We start from the raw sequence: 20,216 nt of genomic DNA, 5'->3' as shown, positions 1-20,216 counted from the left end.
AAATAAACACGGGCCCCTGTCTCCAGAGTGTGGCCAGGCCGAGGGCTCCAGGGGGAGTATGGAAGGGGGCTCCCATGTGCCCCCCTCCTTGCTGTGGCTCCTCAGTCCCCCTTCCCAGGTTGCCCTTCCTTGGAGTGGAGCGGTGGGTTTGTGCAGCCAGCTGCCCCTCCCCTCCCCCGCGCTGTGCTCACATGGCCAGCAGGGCTGTGACTATATTTAGTCTGGATCCATCCCGGGCGGGCGGCTCTGCAGACACAGCAATGTGAGCCGCTGGGGCCTGCGTCCCGTCCCGTCCCGTCCCATCCCCGGCAGCGGCCGCCTCTGGACACGGCACCAAAATGGGCTCCCCCTGAGACAGGTAGGTGCAGCCGCTGCTCCCCACCTGGGATTCAGTATCTTGGAGAGAGAGCCAGATGCTGAGGCTTGCTGGGCTGGGCTGGGCTCTGCTAACCTCCAGGCTCGGCCTGTCTGTCTCTCATCCCCAGCTTGGGTGTGGGGTAGCCAATAGGCCCCAGCATCTCTTGACCACATGCTCTTGTGTAATAGCAGCTCGTCAGCAGTGAGTCATGGCAGGCCGGCTGGGCTGCTGCGGCCAGGCACTGGCCGAGTGTGAAGGGGGCACGGAGCCCCTTGATAGAGATACAGGGCAGGTGACTCATCACTGCCTCATCTCCCTAAAGCAGCAGGCCGGTGGGAGTGGCAGCTTCCTGCCAGAGGCCCAGGACTGACGCGTAAAAGGGAGCTGTGGGTCAGGGTTGAGAGGCATGAGCAGAGCTGCGGAGTGAGGGAAGGGGGTCTGGGCTATAGGTATTGGCAGACTTGTGTAGCAGGAGCTGCATCGCTGTGCCCCATGGCTGCTTCTCGCCAGTACACGAGGCCTCCACAGAGTCACTAGTGAACGTCCATCCTGGGAGGCTGCTCGCTGCATGTGGCAGAGGAGGGTCCTGGCACGCCTGCTTCCCAGCCCCTTGCTGCTTCCAGCTCCCTGTCGAAGCATCATCATTCGGTGCCCTCGGCAAGGATCCCTCTTGCTGCTCACCAGCCATCGGAAAGGGTTTCTAAGGACCTGGCTTCTAGAAGCCCATCTGGCCACAAATGCTGTGGGCGGCTGAGCTATGGTGGGGGAGAGGGAGGGTGGCTGGCTAAACTCTGTATGGACACTACACTTCCCAGCATCCTCTCTGGCTGGCAATTGTTTCTCTCCCTCCATCTTGTTCTGAGCCTCCTGGTGTTGCATACCAGGGCTCCTGGTCTCCACCGGCTGCCAGCCCTGCAAAGATGAGGGCAGTGAGGTGTGGTTCCTGGGCAGTCTGGCTCCCAGAAAGCGAGGCTGGGGAAAAGCTCCAAGAGACCTGTAAGAAACAGGGCTGGCTAGAACCTGCAGCTTTGAGCTGGTGTCGGGAACCCCGGATGGGAGGGGCTCTTGTTCCCTTGCTGAGCCCCTGCAGTCACTTTCTGGGGGCTCTATCTGTACCTGGGGAGGGGCAGCCTGGTGATTCATCACAGGAGTCAGGAGATCTGGGCTCTGTTTCCAGCGCTGCCACTGAGTCACCAAGTGACCTTGGGCAAGTCACTTCCCCTCCTTTGTCAGTTTTCCCCCTGTGTACACAGGCCCTCGAGCCCTAGGAAGGACCATGTGTTCCTACGGATGGAGGAGCTTTGGGTTATTCTCCTCCCACCCTGGCCAGCTAGCAGGACAGTTCCTGGTTAGCCAGCCTGAACCCCCCCACGCTTGGTCTGCCTCGTGGCTGCTTCCTAGCCTGAGCAGCGAGTGCCCAGCTGGGGTGTGTGGGTGGCCAGTGGGGTGAGACAGGCCCACGCCCTTGGTATGGAGATCTGGAGCCCCCAGTGCTCCCTGCTAGTGCCGCTGCTGATGTATTAAGGATGTTAGGGGCCCAGGAAAGTGCTGAATTTGGGAGGAGGCCAGGCTCCCACCTGTTACTGTCTCTCCCTCCCCATGCTGGCATCCATCTCACAATCGCCTGCCCCGCTGGGGGAGTGTGGGGGGCGTCCGTCTGGCCCATCGTTCAGGCTGGCTGCTGTCAGAGCTCAGGCCAGAGGCTGGCACTCTTCTTCCTTGGGCACCCGCCTGTGCTCGGGTCATGCTCTTATGTGCCACGGGGACCTTATCCATGGGCCTGGCCCCCCATTGGTGATCTGGGCGGAGACAAGCTCTCTGCAGAGAGCTGATTCCCAGTCCTGGTTCTGAGACAGACCAGTTGTGACCTGCGTTGCCTGACTTCTTGTGTCCATCTATCAGTCACCCTGGCTCTGAGCCACCGGCCCGGGCTGCTGGCTCCTTGCCCCGCATCACTGTTTCTGGGTCGCTTGGTTGCCCTGTTCTGTCCTGGTTTGGCTGAGTCTGCTCAGCATCTGCAGCTGGGGGTCATGGGACCTTGAAGCAGCCATGGAATTGGGGGACCCCAGGCATGTTGCCCTTGTTGTGATCCTGGCTCGTCCCAAGGGGGTCAGGCTAGTGGTGCTGTAGTCCTGCTGTGTGGGGCCGGGATGCTGGCCAGCCTAACAGCCATGGAGCTGGTGAGGGGCCTGAGCCCCAGCTCTCCAGCCATCAGGGTTTGTGGGTGTGAGCAGAGTGAGATCTAGTGAGCTGGCAGCTCTGGTTCTTACTCACTTCTCCACGGAGCTGGGGCGGGTACAGTCTGGTGTGAGGGAGATAAGGCCGGGGAGCTGCTGCCACAGAGCTGGGGCACAAGGAAGGCAGCTGCAGGAGGAGACACCTGAACCCCAGTGGTTGCTTGGGGTGTGGCTTCCTCCTCTGCCCACCTGATAGGTTTGGAAGGGGTCTGGGTGCGAGTTTGAGCTGTCCTGTAGCATTCTGGGAAGTTGCAGCTGGGCGTGGAGTAGGGATTTCTCTCCAGCCTTCTTCTGCCAGCTCCGGCAACCTAGGTGGCAATTTTAACTCCTGCCTGCCAGTGGGATGGCTTCCCTTGCCTTGCCACTGGGTAGGGGTGGGTGTGGGGCTGGCTAGCCCTCCACAGCAGGAGGCTGGCCGTTGGGGGCAGCTCGGCTACGCTCTGCATCATGGGGAAGGAATTCTGGGAAGGGCTGGTTGGTCCTGTTGTTCAGGTTTGGGACATTCCCGTCCAGGGCTGGAGACTGCTGGTAGAGGATCCCGCCCCACTGAGCAACCCGTGGGCCTCCTGTGTTTATGGCCACAGCAGCTTATTGGGTAGTGCTCTGGTGCTCCAGAGGCTCTGACCCCCAGCAACCCTGAGTGGCACCGGGCAGGGAAGGCCAAGCAGGAGCTGCCTGGGGTGTGTCCAGGGAAGTGTCTCTGTGAGGGAGAGGCTGCTGTGCTGGGCTTGCCTGGCAAAACTCCCGGCCCACAAACAGGGGGTTCCTTGGGGGGAACTGCACTTGGTGTCTGGTGGCACCAGGCTGTTAGTGCTAGCTGCTGCCTGGTGCAGTGGGGATTGGACCACCCAGTTCCTCTGACTGACACTCTCCTTTCCCAGCTGGTGCCTATTACCCTGCTCAGGGGGTGCAGCAGTTCCCAGCCGGGGTCCCCGCTGCCCAGGTCATGATGAACCAGCAGCCGCCCATCCCGACAAAGCGAGAACGCAAGACGGTAAGGGGTTGGGAGACGGGGGCCGGGTTCCTGCACTGCCTCCCTTGGGAGACCTATGCTGGTGACTCCCCGCCGCCAGCTGCGAGGGATGGAGCCTGTTGTGGGGTGCCTGAGAATGGCTCAAGGCTGGTTGTCCCCCATTCCCCACGCTGAAAGTGCTGCCGGTGCGAGGGGCCAGAACCCAGTTCCGTGGGAGGCCGCTTGGCCAGGCCTTGCACGCCCCACTAAGCAGGGAGCGGGCGGGACTGCGTTGTCCCCGCTGTGGGTGGGGATGAAGCGGGCCGTGTGTGGCTGTGTACAAGGGACGGGGGCGGAGGTGGTGAGGAGAGGGAGCGCGTGGCTGGCTCCCGGTTGTGTCTGCAGAGTCAGGCCCGACCTTCCCTGTCCTCCCTGGTGGGGAGAACATGCTGTGTCACGGCTGCTGCGGGTGGGGGTGGGTGCTGCAGTTGCCAGCCGGTGCCTGCCTGCCTGCCGGAGCTGCAGTAATGCTGTTGCTCAGAGGCTTGGCACAGGATCTATTTATAGCAGTAAGCCGCCCTCTGCGAGCGCTGCAGCTTGGGTCTGCCAGGACCCCTTCCCTGGGTGGGGGGCAGCAGATCCCCCCGGGCTCCACCCTGGATCGTGTGGTGACATGTTCCTGAATGTTTTGTAATTCAAACCCTCTGCCACCTTGTTTCCCCTGGCCCTTGCTGCCCGGGCAGCTTGGCACCTGTGCTGCTGTTGAGTGGGACGTATGAGGGGATCCTGCTTTGCCGGGAGCCCCATCTGTCCAGATTGTGCACTGTGATGCTGTGGCAGCAGCAGGCCACCTCGGCACCCTGGCAGGGAAGAGGGACCTGTGCCTCTTGGAGCTGTGTCTGCATCAACCCACGTTGGATGGAGAGAAAGAGCTGTCTGTGCCAGGGGCAGCCCGTTGCCTCCTTCTTGCCAAGCTGGGCAGCAGGAAGCTTGGGCCCCTCTGGCTGCTCTGCCTGTTATGGGAGGCAGAATTCCCATGCAGTGCTGGGGTGCAGGCCAGGGGCTCTGTGGTGTGTGGGTATCAGATCTGTTGTGGGGACTGGGCCATTCACAGTGACGATGGTACAGTTTTGGGGTCTCCATGCACCTGGGCAGAGGTGACCCTCATTCTGCCCTGCCCCAAGGGGCATAGCAGAGACAATGGATCCCAACCCATATTCTCCACACAGGCACCCCTCTGCAGTGAGGCTGAGGCTGGTAGGCAGGGGCGGCTTAAAGTGTGGTGCACGCCGCACCAGGTTTGGGCGGGAGTGTGGTGGTGGGGCTATTGTAGGACCAGGAGGAGAAGAATAGCAGTGCTCCTCAGGGAGGGTCGGGGTGCCCTGCTGGGCCCTTGGGGTGGGTAGCTGCCACGTGGCTTGGAGTGTGACTGCCCTGGCAGCAGTGAGGATATCTGCCAGGCTGAGGTTGGGGTGTTCTCAGGGGGTCGCTGCACCACTTGCAGGCAGGGTGGAGACTCATCGAACCCGGCTTGTCTGGCCCGGACCCCTGCCAGGTTCCAGGGCAGGCTTGTTCCTTACAGGCTGGGGCCCTGGGGTCCCACCGCTGCCCAAAGGGGTCTCACCCTGGGTTACAGCCAGGGCAGGGCAGGGGCATGAGACGCCAGGGCAGAGGCAGTGGAGTGTTCAGCCAGTGGGGGTGCTCAGGTCCCTGAGCATTGTGACACCCTCTTGTCTCATGCAATCAGAATGACAGGACTGTCCCACGGTCCAGCTTGGGGAGGGGAATATGGGACTGTCCTAGAGCCCTGCTGGGGTAGGGTGTGGAGGAGGGGGTTGCTTGGACTGTCCCACTGCCCAAGTGGAGGGTGTGTGTGCAGGGGGGAGTAGAGATGCCTGGACTGTCTCACTGCCCAGGTTGGGGGAGATGCCAGGCTGTCTTGGTTGGGGCCGCTGGTCTCTCCTTCCCCAGGTATGTGGGGTGGCTTCTGTCAGGCCCAGGTGGTGCTGAGCTGATGTACCCAGCACACCAGGAGGGCTGCTCTGCCATTGGCTGCCAGACAGAGCCTCTGTGACCTCACAGGCTGCTGCTAAGTGCCTTCCTCCCCCTGCCCTTGGCCTGGCTACTCCCCCTCCAGCGGCCGAAGTCCCATCCTGGCTGCTCTGGGGCAGGAGGAGCCGTTTCCTCCTGGCCTGGCCTCTGTGGGAGGGGGGAGCTGGGGAATGTGCCGAGCAAGCGGGAGTGAAATGGCAGCTGGCTGCGGCGCCGCTGGCCCCCTGCCATGGGCTGTGTGAGGTCCCAGCCGAGCGCGTGTTGGAGTGGGGTGAGTGCAGCGCTCCACGTGGCTACAGCAGCCCACCGGAAGCTAAACAAACTTCCCCTTCCTGCCTGACCTGACCTGCTCCCCACCCAGCTGCTTGGGAATCAGGTACGGGCTGTCCCGACCCTGGGGTGTGCAGGTGGCTCGCTGCCTGGCAGGCAGCTCTGTCCTGGAGCAGATCCCCAAGAGGCCTCCGCCTGGCTGCACTGTACATGCAGGGGGTGTCAGGGCTGGGTTGAACCCAGCCCCTGGAGTGGGGTGCAGGGCAGCCTGGAGTGGCATGAGCTGGTTAGCTGTGCCCTGCTCCCAGCATGTCCCTTGCTTTGGGAAGTGTGCGCCCCTCCCTTTACCCTGCCAACAGTGTGTGGGGGGGGGAGAAGAGGAAGTGTGGGCCCTCTCTGCTAATTGCTGCTCTGCCTCTCATATATGGGCAGATCCGGATACGAGATCCAAACCAAGGCGGCAAAGACATCACCGAAGAAATCATGTCTGGAGCAAGGACCTCCTCCACCCCCACCCCTCCTCAGGTAAGGGGCCCTCCCTAGCTCCTCTGCACCCCCCACCCCAAGTGATGGGCCCTGCATGTTCCTTCTCTAGAGCGGGGTGAGTTTAAGGGCTTGTGTACACTTACAACACTGCACGGGTGTAGCTGCGCTGCTGTAGCGCTTAATGAAGACGCCTCCCTTCGGTGTGGGCGCTCCCACCTCCCCGATAGGTGGTAGTTGTCCCACTCAGGGGCGTGGAAAATCCACGCCAGTGAGTGATGTAGTTAGACCGACTTACGTTAGTAGTGAAGGGGGTTTGGGGGGGGGGAGGGCACTCATTAATCCTTCACGTGCTTGTGTTCCACAGTCTGGAAGCGGTTTGGAGCCACAGGCCAATGGAGAGACGCCCCACGTAGCAGTTATTGTCCGACCAGGTGGGTGTCCGGGGTGGGGTAGGGGTGCTGGATGAGGGCATCCCCCGTGGACTGGTGTGTGATCTGTGGTAGGAGCAGCAGAGCAACCAGGCGGCTGAAGGGCTGGGGTGACTGTCCCCCACTTGCAACCTGTTGCTCTCTCCCTGGCTGTGGCTCTCTGCAGGTGGAGCTGTTGGGGTGATGGTGGGAGAAGTTCCTTAACTCCTTGGAGGCCGGTGTGGGGGTTTCGCTTGTGGAATCTGGGGCCCTGCCCTGAGCTCGTGGCAGGATTGGTCCCTGCAGCATTGCACTCAGGCTAGTTCAGTGTCCCAAGCGAAGTGGCTCCTGCCCCTTCTCTGGGCAGTCGATGTTCCAGCCCCACGTGCCTTATCTGGGAGACCGTTCTCCCTAAGACTCAGCCTAGAATCCCCCCTTTCTGAGTGTCACTCCATTTGCCCGGAGCCTCCCTCCTTGGCATTTCTCCCTGTTGGGTGGTTAGACTCATGCAAGCTCAGCACACCCAGCGCTCTCCAGCGATGTGAACTCCTTCTCCTAGGGCAGGGTATCCCTAGAGTGGTGTGGAGAAGGGACCAGGCCCTCCCAGCTCCAGTACAGGGGTGCTCCGTGTATGCAGCTCAAACTGGCGTCTACCTCTCTTCTTTGTGCCCATGTCCCATGGCGAACTGGTATGTTTGGAAGCCAGATCTCTCAGTTTCTTCTCCCTGGCCTCAGGTCTGGATTTCAGGTTATTCCCCCTCAGAAATCAGCTGTGGTCTTTCTGTCCCTTTCTGCCTGTTTCTGATCACTTTGGACCCTTTGTGATCTCGGCTGGGCCTCCTAGCTCAGAGTCACTGAGACTCTGTGCCCCAGGGCGGTCCCATCCCCATGGCAGTGTGCAAGCCATGTGTCTCTGTTTCTGCAAGTCGTAGTGGCTGAGATGGTGCTGAATGCTTCCCTAAAGCCCAGGTATTCCTCTGCTTAGTTCCCAGCTCGTGGTTTGCTTTGTCCATCCAAAGTCAGCACTTGTCTGGCTGGGTCTGCCTGGATCTATACGAATCCTGTGGCTGCTTGTAGCTCCTGCTGCCATTGGTCTGACGTTCATGCCTAGATGCTAGAACCATTCCATGCTCAGAGTGCCTCTTCCAGTGCTGAGAAGCCATTAAGTCTTGATTTCACTGAGTGATCCAAACCCACCTCAGACAATTCTCACTCGTTTTCACTCCCCCATCCTGCCCCACCTCCGGGAATACTTAGTGACGTGTCTGTGCCAGAGGTTCTCGTCCAGAATGTTTCAAACATTCTCACCAGAATGTTTCAAAGGGTTGCAAGGTAGCTCCTGGGGTCCCTGTCCCACAGGGCCGACTAGGCTCGCCTCTCTGCTCCAGGCACTGCAACCTCTCGGGTTCCAGTGACACACAGGGTTAGCCCAGCCATCATGACGGTGGGAGCCTGGTTAGGCCAAATTTGAGTGAGTAGCACTGCAGTGCAGTGAGCTGGGTCACAATTCCGCTCTCAAACATTTGGTCCAGTCGGGGAGTGGGGCCAAGCCTGAGCATTGCTGCAACCCTGGAGGTTGCAACGCCGGAGCGGAGAGCCAAGCCCAGGCAGCCCCACAGCACAGGAGCTGCAGGAGCCACCACTGTGGTGTGAGTGCTGGGCAGGACCCAACCCCACCAGGGTGCAGGATCTGACCAAAATCACCCCAGGGTGGGGCTGTAACCAGGGTGAAGCAAGCAGGTCAGCTGCCCAAGGCACAAAGCCATGGGGGTGGCTCAGGCTGGCGATGCCAGGTGGCTTGGGCCAGCCCTGCACGGCGGGGCTCAGGGAGGTACCAGCACCTTCGCCCCCGACTCATCTCAGCGGGCCGCCCAGTCTCTCTCAGTTTGGGGGGAGTGCAACCAAGAACTTGCTGGCCCTGGGTGCTAAACTGCCTAGTTACGTCTCTGCCACAGGGCCTCCACCCCCAGACTATTTACTGGGTTGTGACAAGCCACAGGTATTTACAAGTGGGTCCTAAGCCCAGAAGGGTTGAGAACCACTGGTCTAAGTGACTGTTGTGGTGTTTCACTAGAGGTCAGAATTGTGGGGTGTCATTGCCGATGTGCTCAAAGAAATCTAATAGATTAGCAAGGCATGGCTTTTCCCTGCAGAGTCTGGTTTCTACCAATTTGTCCAGGGCTGAAGTTTGGCTCACCGGCCTGTAATAGCCGGGGTCTCCTCTGGAGCCTGGTTTAAAAATCAGCACTATCTTAGCTACTTTCATCATCTGGAACAGAGGCTGATTTCAGTGATAGGTTACATTTACAGGCAGTAGTTCTGCAATTTCATCTCTGAGTTACTTCAGATCTCTTGGATGAATCCAATCTGGTCCTGGTGACTCATTGATGAACTAAACAGTAATCTGTTCTTAAATCTCTCCTACTGGCACATCAGTTTGGGACTGTGCTTTAGATTTGTTACCCACATCAGAGCTATCCTTTTGGGGCATCTTCTACCAGATCCTCTGTGGTGAAGACCGATGCAAAGAATTCAGTTAGCCTCTCTGCACTGACCTTGTCTTCTTTGAGTGCTGCTTTAACACATCTGGGGTCTGACTGTTTGGCAGGCTTCCTGTTTCTCACACACGTGTTTTTTGCATCTTTAGCAAGTTGCTTCTCAAATTCTTTCCTGGCCAGACTTGTTATACTTTTACATTTTACTTGCCAGAGTTTGTGCTGCTTCCTATTTTTCTCACTGGGATTTGATGATTATTATTTTATTTTATTTATTTATTTTTTTAATTTGGGGTATACGTTTGGTCTGAGCCTCTATTAATGTGTTTTGAAAGTTGTCTCCATGCTGCTTGCAGGCATTTTACCTTTATTCTCTTTTTAGTTTCCCTCTAACTACCATTCTCATTCCTGTGTAGTTCCCTCTCTTAAAGTTAAATGTTACTATGGTGGATACAGTAGTGGAGTGAAAAGATAAGACGCTTACAAGATCCTGCAGCGATTTGGACGATGAGTCCAAGTCTGCAGGGAAAAGTTGTGCCTTGCTAATCTGTTAGAATTCTTTGAGCATGTCAGCAAGAGTGGATCCTGGCAATGACACCCTGCAAGTTTGACCTCCAGTGAAACAATGCAGCAGTCACTTGTAAATGTTTATGACTTATCACAACCCAGTACGTAGTCTGGGGGTGGAGGCCCTGGGCCAGAGTCCTAACTAGGCATTGTAGTTCCCAGGGCGCGCAAGCATATTCGCGCCCTCTACCCAGAGGCAATTGGCCAAGTAGCTGGGAATGATCAGACACCTAGATGAACATTGCATCTCTCTGGGAACTATCGGACGCATAGATGAACATGATGTGTTGGGGGAGAGTCAACCCGGCTTTTATAAAGGGAAGTCTTGCCTCACCAGTCGATCAGAATTCTTTGAGAGAGTCACCAAACATGTGGATCAGGGGGGTCCAATTGACAGTGTGTGTGGATTTTCAGAAACCCTTTAACAAGGTCACACACCAAGGCTCTTAAGGAAACTGAGTAGCTATGGGATAAGGAGGATGGGCCTCTCATGGGTCAGTAACTGGTTGAACGATAGAAGACAAAGAGTAGAAATAAATGGTCAGTTTCACAGTGGACAGAGGTGAACAGCAGGGTCCCCCAAGGATCTGCACTAGGACCAGCGCTGTTCAACATTTTCATTAACAATCTGGAAGAAGGAACAGACGGTGAAGTGGCAAAGTTTGCAGATGATACAAAATCATTCGTGTCCAAAGCTGCCTGCAGGGACTTAGAGACTCTCACAAAACTGGGTGATGGGGCAACAAAATGGCAGATGAAATTCAATGTTGATAAGGTCAAAGTAATACACGTTGAAAAAAATAATCCCAGCTATACGTATATCCACCGTAGTAACGTTTAACTTTAAAAAGGGAAGCTACACTGTTCTTTTCTTGTTACCACTCAGAGATCTTGGAGTCACTGTAGATAGTTCTTTGAAAACAACTGCACAACACACAACAGTGGTTAAAAAGGTGAAGTTAGGACAGGGGTTCTCAAACTGGGGGTCGGGACCCCTCAGGGGGTCACAAGGTTATTACCTGGGGGGTCGCGAGCTGTCAGCCTCCACCCCAAGCCCTGCTTTGCCGCTAGCTTTCATAATGGTGTTAAATATATTAAAAGGTGTTTTTAATTTATAAAGGGATCGCACTCCGAGGTTTGCTATGTGAAAGGGGTCACCAGTTAAAAAAAAAAAAAAAAAAAAGTTTGAGTCACTGAGTTAGGAGCTATTAGGAAAGGGATAGAAAATACGACAAAAATATAATGCCTCTATATAAATCCAAGGTGCGTTCACACCTTGAATACCGTGTCCAGAGGATATAGTGGAGGGGAAACAGGCAATGATTAGATGTATGGACCAGCTTCCATATGAGGAGAGACTAAAAGGATTAGGCAGCATGGAAAAAAGATGACCAAGAGGGGGATAAGACAGAGGTCTCTAAAATCATGAATGGGCAGGAGAAAGTGAATGGGGAAGTATTATTTACCATTTCACACCCTACAAAAACGAGGGGTCACCCGATGCAATTGATAGGCAGGGAGTTTATACAAACAGGAGGAAGTAGTCCTTCACACTATGCAGTTAACCTGTGGAACTCATTGCCACTGGATGTTATGGCCAAAAGTATAATGGGGTTCAAAAAAAGAACAGGAGGACAGGTTTATCAATGGCTATTAGCCAAGATGGTCATAGGTGCAGCTCCAGGCTCTGGGTGACCCTAATCCTCTGGTTATCAGAAGCAGGAGAGGAAGATGAGTGGATCACTTCATAATTGCTCTGTTCTGTACACTCCCCCTGAAGCTGTGGTGTGGGCGACTGTCGGAGACAGGGCATAATGGCCCATGGTCAGTCAGACCCAGTGTGGCAGCTCTTGTGCTCTGACCTGGCACTGAAGCCTTGTATGTGATTCCCAGCTTCACTCCAGTGCCGCTTTAGTGCCCAGTCTCCCGCGTGCTGTGCTCCAGGACAGTGGCCGACTGCGGGTGTGTTTGTTAGCAGCTTAGCCCCTTGATGCCTGATCTCCTCTGTCTGCTGCAACCTCCTTGCTCCTGTGGGGCAGGACCCTCCTTTGTCTCCATAGACGTTTGCCCTCTGTTCTTCCGACTCCTCCTTGCTGCTGTTTACTCCTGTCTCTTCCTGCTTCTTTCACTGGCTCCTTTGTTCTTCTGCCTTTGTTGGGTGCTTCACCCAAGCCTACTTCCTTGGCTTCCCCCCATGACCCTGAGCCCCTCCCTCTTCTGTGGCAGCCAGCTGGCCCCCGATAGCCCCCAGCTCGATGGATTGGCCCGGGGAGGCAGGCTTTCCCTGGGCACCGCTAACGTCCTCTCTCTCTTCTTTGCAGATGACCGCCCAAAGCCTGTCCCGGTTGTAAGTAAACCTGTCTCCCTAGAGCCAAGTAAATCAGCGTCCCCGTCTCCCCCACCTCCCCTGATCGCTGAGGTAGAGCCTGTGCTGCTGACCCCAGTGCTGCTGGTGCCGCTGGAGGGCCCGGTGGACATGGACACTAAAGCGGAGCTGGCTGAGGCTCCTGCAGACACACACGAACCTCTTAAAGCCACCACTACAGTGCCAGGGGGCATGGAGCAGCCTGAGGAAGCCCCTGCCTTGGACATAGAGCCCCAGGAGGAGGCAGCTGCCACCCCTGTCCTGGAACCCCCTGCCCAACCGGTGCTGGTAGAAACACAAGAGGAGATGGCACCAATGGAGGAGATGGCACCAGTGGAGGAGGCACCCCGGGAGGAGAAGCCCCTGGAGGAGGAGCTGCCAACTAAGCCTGCTGCTCCCCCCAGTCCCCCGCTCCCCCAGGAAGAGGCCTCCAGCGAGGCTGTTGTTGAATCAAATGGAGTCTTGGAGGAAATGCCAGAGCCAGTGGCCGAGCCACCTGTGTGCCAGCCAGAGCCAGTCATGGAGTCTCCTGTTGGCCAGCCAGAGGAGCTGGTGCTGCCCAATGGGCTGGAGGTACCTGGCAAGCAGAAGGCCGACGAGCCAGAGGAGCAGCCGGAGTCGGATGTCAGCCCCATCTCGGAACCCGAGGAGGTTAAGGCAGAGGAGCCGGCCATCCCAGCCTCCCCCCCTGCAGAGGAGGAGGAGGAGGAACAGGAGGAAGAGGAGGAGTGCGAGGAGCCCCTGGACGCACCAGAGCAGAATTCCCCGTTGGAAGCGCCTCTTTCCCAGAGCTCTGAGGAGATCATGCAAGGTGTGGGGGCTGGAGGGGCACCCCTGGGCTAAGGATGGGGGCTCCTGGAGCAGGAAGCCCCAGAGGAGCATGGGAATCTCTCCCTGTACTGCAAGGGGAGGGGCTCAAAATGTGTTTTGTTTTCACTGGAGGGGTGGCTGGGGCACATGTCTCTCTCCCCCTTGCGGGACCGGGGCCTCACTTTCCCACCTCTCCCTTCCAGTCGCCGTGTCAGTGCCAAAGAAGAAGCGGAAAATGAAAGAGCTCAACAAGAAGGAAGCCGTGGGCGACCTGCTGGATGCCTTTAAAGAGGTGGGTGTGTGGTCTTCCCACCCTCGCACCACCCAGAGCTGCTGCCTCTCGTGATGAGCTCCTGTTAGTGCCATCGTGTCTGGGCCACTGATGCACCATGATGGAACTGAGGATCTGAGTTGCAGCAGGGAGTCTGGGACTCTCCCCAGCAGGGCCAGGGCTTGAGGGCATGGGGTAGTTGTGTGCCTAGTGCTCCAACTAGGGAGCTCTCTGCACTGGGGGCTGCTATGGGACGGGGTATCCTGGAGGCCCTGAGTACATTTCCAGGGACTTGGGAGGAGTTGTCTGGGTCCTCGCTCACTTCTTGTCTCACTGGCTCCTTTCATTGGAAGTCTCAGATCAGCGATGGTGCCTCGGAGGTGGAGAACAAGCCCCCAGTCCCTGAGCCCAAGGAGGCCGCCCCAGCCTGCCCCCAGGAGGAGGCAGAGGAGACCTGGGAAGAGAAGGAGGACAAGCTGGATCCAGAGAAGGTCAAGGCTGCAGATCAGAAGTACCAGTACAAGGAAGGTGAGCCTTCCTTCAGACAAAGTAGGTGTCTTGCTCATTGCTTCCTTCTTGCGCTCGGACTGGCCCGGCCTCCTGTGATGACATCCGCTATGAGCCATCGTGTCTGGGCCACTGATGCTCTGTGATGGAACTGAGGATCTGAGCAGGCAGGGGTTGCACTGGTGGGGTGCCGGGAGCACGCGCCGGTCGTCCCGTTGAGTTTCACTGCTCTTGGCTTTCACTTCCCCTTGGTCACTGTCCTGGCTCGCCGGCTTCTGCAGAGACTCGACCCCAGCAGGGCCCACTAGCATCTAGTGCAGACTGGGACGGGGGGCAGATCCATTCGCAACCTGCTAGTCCAGTGGGCACTGGAGGACAGCGGGTCTTCAAGCAGGGCAGGAGCTTCAGGCTTAGGCTGCAGGTTGGGTCCTGCAGATGCCGGAACCCGAGGGGTGATGCCAGCCCTGCACGTCGGGGAGCTGTGTGAGCAGCTTGCCAGGAGCTGGAAGAGCTGCAGGTCCAAGCATGTCCTGTGGCCTGCAAGCTTTGCCCACTGGCTGCCCCTCTGCGGTATGTGAGGCTGCCCTGTTGTGGAGCCTCCTGATAGGCCTTCACGGCACAAGGGTCTGCATCTGCCATGTTGGGTTGATGTGGGCTTGACTTCCCACATCCCCTTACATCATTTGGGCAGATACTGGCAGTGCCACCACTGAGCCAGACGTGACCTTCCTCCCACTGCAGGGGGCCCCTGGGGCTGGGCTGGGGCCAATACTGCTCAGTGCCTGCCGTGTGGGGCTGCTGCTCTCCCTGCCTGCTATGCCACTTGGCCCTGCCTGCGGCTTCTCTGCCCCTTCTTCCCGCCTTGCGACGTCCCCTGGGTGTGGGCTGTGGCTGGGTGGGATGTGGCTTTTCAGGGTGGTCTCCTTTCCTCCGCCACAGAACAATGGAAGCCCCTGAACCCAGAGGAGAAGAAGAGATACGACCGGGAATTCCTGCTGGGCTTCCAGTTCATCTTTGCCAGCATGCAGAAACCCGAGGGGCTGCCCCAGATCAGTGATGTGGTGCTGGACAAGGTCAGTGCCACCACCAGACTGGTGAGGACCCTGGATCTACTGGCTCGAGCTAGTTAGCACATGGGGGAAATGCCACTAACCGCTCTTCGTTTCATGCTTGGTCTCTCTGTGCACTCTGCTCTGGCCAGAATGTGGGACCTAAGTAGCTTAGGGTGGGGGATGAGCACTGGGAATGGGCATTGCAGTGGCCCGGATCAGATCAGCCAGTAGCTGTTCTGAAGTCATCCGGTGCACTCGGGCACGTGGTGCTGGGCAGCTGAGAAAAGTGCCCAGTCTGGAATGAGCAGAGCCTCCTTTGCTGCTTCTGACCCTACAGCAGCTCCTTGGCTGAGACATGCCAGAGGTGCCTTCCCTTGGAGTTGTCCCATCCGTGTCATCTCCCCTTGCTGTGGGAGAAGATAATGTTGGTAAATGCAAAGTAATGCACATTGGAAAACATAACCCCAAGTGTACTACAAAGTGTTGGGGTTTAAATTAGCTGTTTCCACTCAAGAGGGCGCTCTTGGAGTCATGGCGGATAGTTCTCTGAAAACATCCACTCGATGTGCAGAGGCAGGCAGAAAAGCGAACAGAATGTTGGGAATCATCAAGAAACGGATAGCTAAGAAGACAGAAAATATCATATTGCCTCTCCATAAATCCATGGTACACCCACATCTTGAATACTGCGTGCAGATGTGGTCACCCCATCTCTAAAAAGATATATTGAAATTAGAAAAGGTTCAGAGAAGGACAGCAAAAATGATTAGGGTTTGGAACAGCTTCCATGTGAGGAGAGAGTAACAAGTCTGGGCCTTTTCGGCTGGGGAAAGAAATGACTTGAGGAGGGATATGATAGAGGTCTGTAAAATCATGACTGGTGTGGAAGAAGTGTTAGTTACTCCTCATAACGCAAGAACTAGAGGTCACCAAATGAAGTAAATAGGCAGCAGGTTTAAATTAAAGATAAGAAAGTATTTCTTCACACAACACACAGGCAACCTGTGGAACTCCTTGCCAGGGGATGTTGTGAAGGCCAAGACACCAACAGGGTTCAAAAAGAGCTAGATAGATTCATGGAGGATAGGTACATCAATGGCTGTTAGCCAAGATGGGCAGGGATGGTGTCCCTAGCCTGTGTTTGCCAGAAACTGGGAATGGCTGAAAGGGGATGGATCACTTGATGATTCCCAGCTCTGTTCATTCCCTCTGGGGCACCTGGCATTGGCCACTGTCGGAAGACAGGAGACTGGGCTAGATGGACCTTTGGTCTGACCCAGCCTGGCCGTTCTTATGAGAGTATGATCCAGCCATTTTCCTTGCTGCGCTCCCACTGGGCCCTGGTAGAGCTGTATGGCCTGAGCCCTCTGGGCGCCCTGCTCCCTTCCTGGCATTGCCCCCTCTGCTGCAGTGACCCTTCACTGGGCATCCTGAGGATGTAGCTTGCCAATGGGGCCTGGTTCCGCCTTCAGCCCAGCAGGTGGGGAATCCTCAGTGGTTTTTTTCCCCCTCTGACTTGCAGGTGAATAAAACACCTATGCGACCGCTGGACCCCATCCGCCTGAGTGGGATGAACTGCGGCCCTGACTTCACCCCTTCCTTTGCCAACCTGGGCCGTCCGTCCATGGGCAACCGGGGACCGGTAAGTGCTTCAGAGTCACCAGCCTCAGTCTCCTTCCTGCTCGCCTGCATGATGATCTCCTGTTTGTGCCATCGTGTCTGGGCCACTGATGCTCTGTGATGGAACTGAGGATCTGAGCGGGCCCAGGAGCCTGTGCTGGTGCCATCAGCCCATCTGGCTTGTTCTTACAGTAGGGGGTCCCCAGCTTGGGGGAAATCTTGAGAGCAAGGCCCTGCTTCCGTCTGACAGTGGCATGTGGGGAGATGAGAAGGGAAGTGCTGATGTCTCCTCTTCCTCCTCCTCAGCCTGCAGGGTTGGGCCCGCGCCGCTCGCAGCAGAGCCAGAGGAAAGAGCCCCGGAAAATCATTGCCACGGTCTCCCTGAATGAGGACATCAAGCTCAACAAGGCTGAGAAGGCCTGGAAGCCCAGCAGCAAGCGGGCTGCCGAGGAGGAGGATCCTGACAACATCAAGACGCAGGTAGGTATGGAGGAGCTGTGGGAAGCGAGGGGGCTTGGGGCGGATGGGGCCGGCTCTCACTCACCGTGTCTGGGGCGTCCCTGCAGGACCTGTTCCGGCGCGTGCGCAGTATCCTGAACAAGCTGACGCCGCAGATGTTCCAGCAGCTGATGAAGCAGGTCACGGAGCTGTCCATTGACACCGAGGAGCGGCTCAAGGGCGTCATTGATCTCATCTTCGAGAAGGCCATCTCCGAGCCAAACTTCTCCGTTGCCTATGCCAACATGTGCCGTTGCCTTATGGGGGTGAGTGCCCTGAGGGCTCAGCTCCTCTGAGCTCTGTTTGCCCTGGCACCTTCCCGCCACAGAAATCAGAGCCTCTTAGAGCCTTTGTGGAGCCGGGACCCCCCGTCTTACAGGTGGGGAAACTGAGGCACCGTGGGGGTCAACGGAGGGCTTTATATGAGGTGGCAGAGCTGGGGATGAGTGGAAGCGACGAGTCCTGGCTCCCAGCTCTAATGGCTCAGACGCCCCGCCTTGTGTGGGGTGGAGCTGGCAGCTGTCCCCGTGTTGGGCTGGAGCAGGACTGGCTGCGAGGGTTGAGGTTGGCCAGCCTGGTGAGTATTTACCCCCCGCCCCCCATCTCTGGTCCCATCCCTCCCTGCAGCTGAAAGTCCCCACGACTGACAAGCCGGCGGTGACCGTGAACTTCCGCAAGCTGCTGCTGAACCGCTGCCAGAAGGAGTTTGAGAAGGACAAGGACGACGACGAGATCTTTGAGAAGAAGCAGAAGGAGATGGACGACGCTGCCGCTGTGAGTGGGGCTGTTCTCAGGGGGGCCAGGTGTGATCAGGAGCAGTGGGATGCGGCTCTCCTGGCTAAACCCCGCTCTCCTCCCCTCCCCACAGCCGGAGGAGAAGGCTCGCCTGAAGGAGGAGCTGGACGACGCGCGGGACAAGGCCAGGAGGCGCTCGCTGGGGAACATCAAGTTCATTGGGGAGCTCTTCAAGCTGAAGATGCTGACGGAGGCCATCATGCACGACTGCGTGGTCAAGCTGCTCAAGAACCACGACGAGGAGTCGCTCGAGTGCCTGTGCCGCCTGCTCACCACCATTGGCAAGGACCTGGACTTCGAGAAAGCCAAGGTTACCTGCCGCCCTCTTCCCCCAGCTTCCCGGCCCCAGGCCTGTCCAGCAGGGTGCCCAGGAGAGCCAGGGAGCACCGGAAGGCAGGGCATGTGGCAGCAGCTGTCCCTACAGGCTGCTCCACCTTGCTCAGTGGCCTAGGACTGTAGGGTACCAGGTGTTGCCCTTCAGAGCCATGCTTACCTTGGCACCCCATTGCAGAAAGGGGTGTTGATGCTGCCTGTGGGGGGCTCTGGAGAGGGGCAGGAAGCGTGTGTGGGGCTGAGCTGTTGTGGGGAGGGGAGGCAGTGGGGTCTGCCTAGCCAGAGTGGCTCCCTACTTCCCATTCGCTTTTCACTCCCTCCATTTCTGCTCCCTGGGAGGGGTCGGTGACTCCCCCAGGCGACTGGTGCCCTGGGATGCTGCGCTCGCAGCCCTAGCGCAGGGAGCTGTGGGGCCCTGGCGCGCTGCAGTGCCAGGCGTGGGGAGGGCATGGTGGTGACTGGGGTAACGCTATCTCCCTTCGTGCAGCCCAGAATGGATCAGTATTTCAACCAGATGGACAAGATCATTAAGGAGAAGAAAACATCGTCTCGAATTCGCTTCATGCTGCAGGATGTGATTGATCTCAGGCGGGTAAGGTGCCAGCCTTGCCTCTGGATAGGCGGGCATGACTCTCCTGGGTAAGGGTCGTGTACACACAGGTAGATGGGTGCCAGCCCCACCCCTATATCCTCAGGATTGACGTAGTGGGATCTGGCATAGAGCGACGCTGTGGCCATCAAACCCACAGATCTTTTCTCCCTCCCCCTGGGTTGGTTAGCATTGTGTAGCCCCCATCCCTCCAGAGACGTGCAGGTGGCATGCCACCTGGTACAGGCCTGGGAAAACAGGAGGAGGCTATCTGGGCCAGTGAGTGGAGCTGGAGAGAATCCATGAAGGCTGCCCCACTGCCGGAGGGGAGCCGGGAGATCAGTGCCTGGCTGCGATGGCCGCGGGCTCCGGATTCAAAGGCAGGTAGCCGAGGTAGCATGTGGGTGGAACCATGTCTGTGCGGCGTGAGCCCCTGGCGGGGTGCTGGATGCTGGCAAATCCTATGCCAACATGCTTATCGGGCCATTCCGGTAAGGCAGTGCGTAGACAGCCCGATGGATCCTTTCCCCCTCCTGCAGCTGCTGTAACACCCTCCCCCCTATGCCTTTTGCAGAATAGCTGGGTGCCACGGCGAGGGGACCAGGGCCCTAAAACCATCGACCAGATCCACAAGGAGGCGGAGATGGAGGAGCATCGGGAGCACATCAAAGTGCAGCAGCTCATGTCAAAGCAGGACAAGAGGAGAGGGCCTCCTGGTTCCTCATCTGGAGGTGAGAGGCCTGTGAGCTTGTTGGAGCACCTTGCCGAGTCCCTGTGGCCCTGGCAAGCCACATCAAGTGCTGGGATTGGGGGGATCTTGACCCTGCTGGTCCCAGGATCTCAGGCCTGTGACATTTTACAGACCAGTTTGAATGGTTCCCCCTTTCCACATGCTCACCTGGGGCTCTTGGGGATGGCTGATGGCCCTCGCCCCAGCAGACCCAGAGTGCCCACCAGGGCAGGGTCCCATGTTCCTGTGGGCAGGAGAACTATGCAGCTGGGCCTGGGGCTGCCTGCTCCTCAGGCCCTAGCTCTGCCCTGTGAGTGATGTGGGGGGTCTGTATCTCTGTGGTGCTGGAGGTGGCTGGTGACCTCGGCCTGGTGTGTCCCTGTGCTGTACAGGTGGGCGAGGGAGCCAGGTTGCAGATGATGGCTGGAACACCGTCCCCATCAGCAAGGGCAACAGGCCTATTGACACTAGCCGGATAACCAAGATCACAAAGGTGAGTGGGAGTTGGGATGGGGGCGGGCGTTGGTGGTGTCTGGAGGAAGGGAGCTCTCAGCAGCCACAGATCTGGCCTCTGGTCTCAATTTTCCTTTACGTGGTCCTAGTCCTTATGATTATAAAGCTTTGAAAACGTGCTGGCATGTAACCAATGCAGATGTCTGCAGACAGCCTGAATCGATGGCTGAGAGACGGATGACTGGCCCTATTCAGCCCAATTAGGTGTTAACTCTGAAACCCAAAGATGGCGCACTGAATGCCAGTATTACCTGTTTTGCTAGGGATCATCTCAACAGAAAAGTCCAGCTCCTACTTACCCTTTCATCC

At 57.5% G+C, this 20,216-nt stretch overlaps 1 protein-coding gene and 3 non-coding genes across 14 annotated transcripts in view; all 4 read left to right on the top strand.

The window, feature by feature from the left end:
* Positions 1-20,216, top strand: part of EIF4G1 (eukaryotic translation initiation factor 4 gamma 1) — a 43,193-nt gene that overhangs the window by 15,895 nt on the left and 7,082 nt on the right. For 5 of the 11 annotated variants that reach the window (XM_050964255.1, XM_050964254.1, XM_050964252.1 and 2 more), the window contains 15 exons: positions 3,477-3,589; positions 6,302-6,394; positions 6,720-6,786; positions 12,146-13,000; positions 13,203-13,291; positions 13,624-13,819; positions 14,717-14,871; positions 16,352-16,471; positions 16,756-16,929; positions 17,016-17,213; positions 17,575-17,721; positions 17,816-18,052; positions 18,563-18,667; positions 19,239-19,395; positions 19,787-19,887. In XM_050964255.1, the coding sequence (XP_050820212.1) occupies positions 3,477-3,589; positions 6,302-6,394; positions 6,720-6,786; positions 12,146-13,000; positions 13,203-13,291; positions 13,624-13,819; positions 14,717-14,871; positions 16,352-16,471; positions 16,756-16,929; positions 17,016-17,213; positions 17,575-17,721; positions 17,816-18,052; positions 18,563-18,667; positions 19,239-19,395; positions 19,787-19,887 (2,807 nt within the window). The remainder of the gene's footprint in view (positions 1-3,476; positions 3,590-6,301; positions 6,395-6,719; positions 6,787-12,145; positions 13,001-13,202; positions 13,292-13,623; positions 13,820-14,716; positions 14,872-16,351; positions 16,472-16,755; positions 16,930-17,015; positions 17,214-17,574; positions 17,722-17,815; positions 18,053-18,562; positions 18,668-19,238; positions 19,396-19,786; positions 19,888-20,216) is intronic. The other 6 variants (XM_050964257.1, XM_050964253.1, XM_050964256.1 and 3 more) reach the window with 4 other exon arrangements.
* On the top strand, positions 13,337-13,413 carry LOC127057390 (small nucleolar RNA SNORD66). The gene has a single exon (XR_007776112.1). It is a non-coding gene; the product is annotated as a small nucleolar RNA SNORD66 (small nucleolar RNA).
* Positions 13,868-13,944, top strand: LOC127057389 (small nucleolar RNA SNORD66). The gene has a single exon (XR_007776111.1). It is a non-coding gene; the product is annotated as a small nucleolar RNA SNORD66 (small nucleolar RNA).
* Positions 16,516-16,591, top strand: LOC127057388 (small nucleolar RNA SNORD66). Its single transcript, XR_007776110.1, has one exon. It is a non-coding gene; the product is annotated as a small nucleolar RNA SNORD66 (small nucleolar RNA).

Source organism: Gopherus flavomarginatus, chromosome 8 (genome assembly GCF_025201925.1).
Source record: "Gopherus flavomarginatus isolate rGopFla2 chromosome 8, rGopFla2.mat.asm, whole genome shotgun sequence".
In the NCBI taxonomy this organism is placed as follows: domain Eukaryota; kingdom Metazoa; phylum Chordata; order Testudines; family Testudinidae; genus Gopherus; species Gopherus flavomarginatus.
The sequence above is the reverse complement of the archived record's forward strand: the minus strand, read 5'-3'. Positions and strand labels throughout refer to the sequence as shown.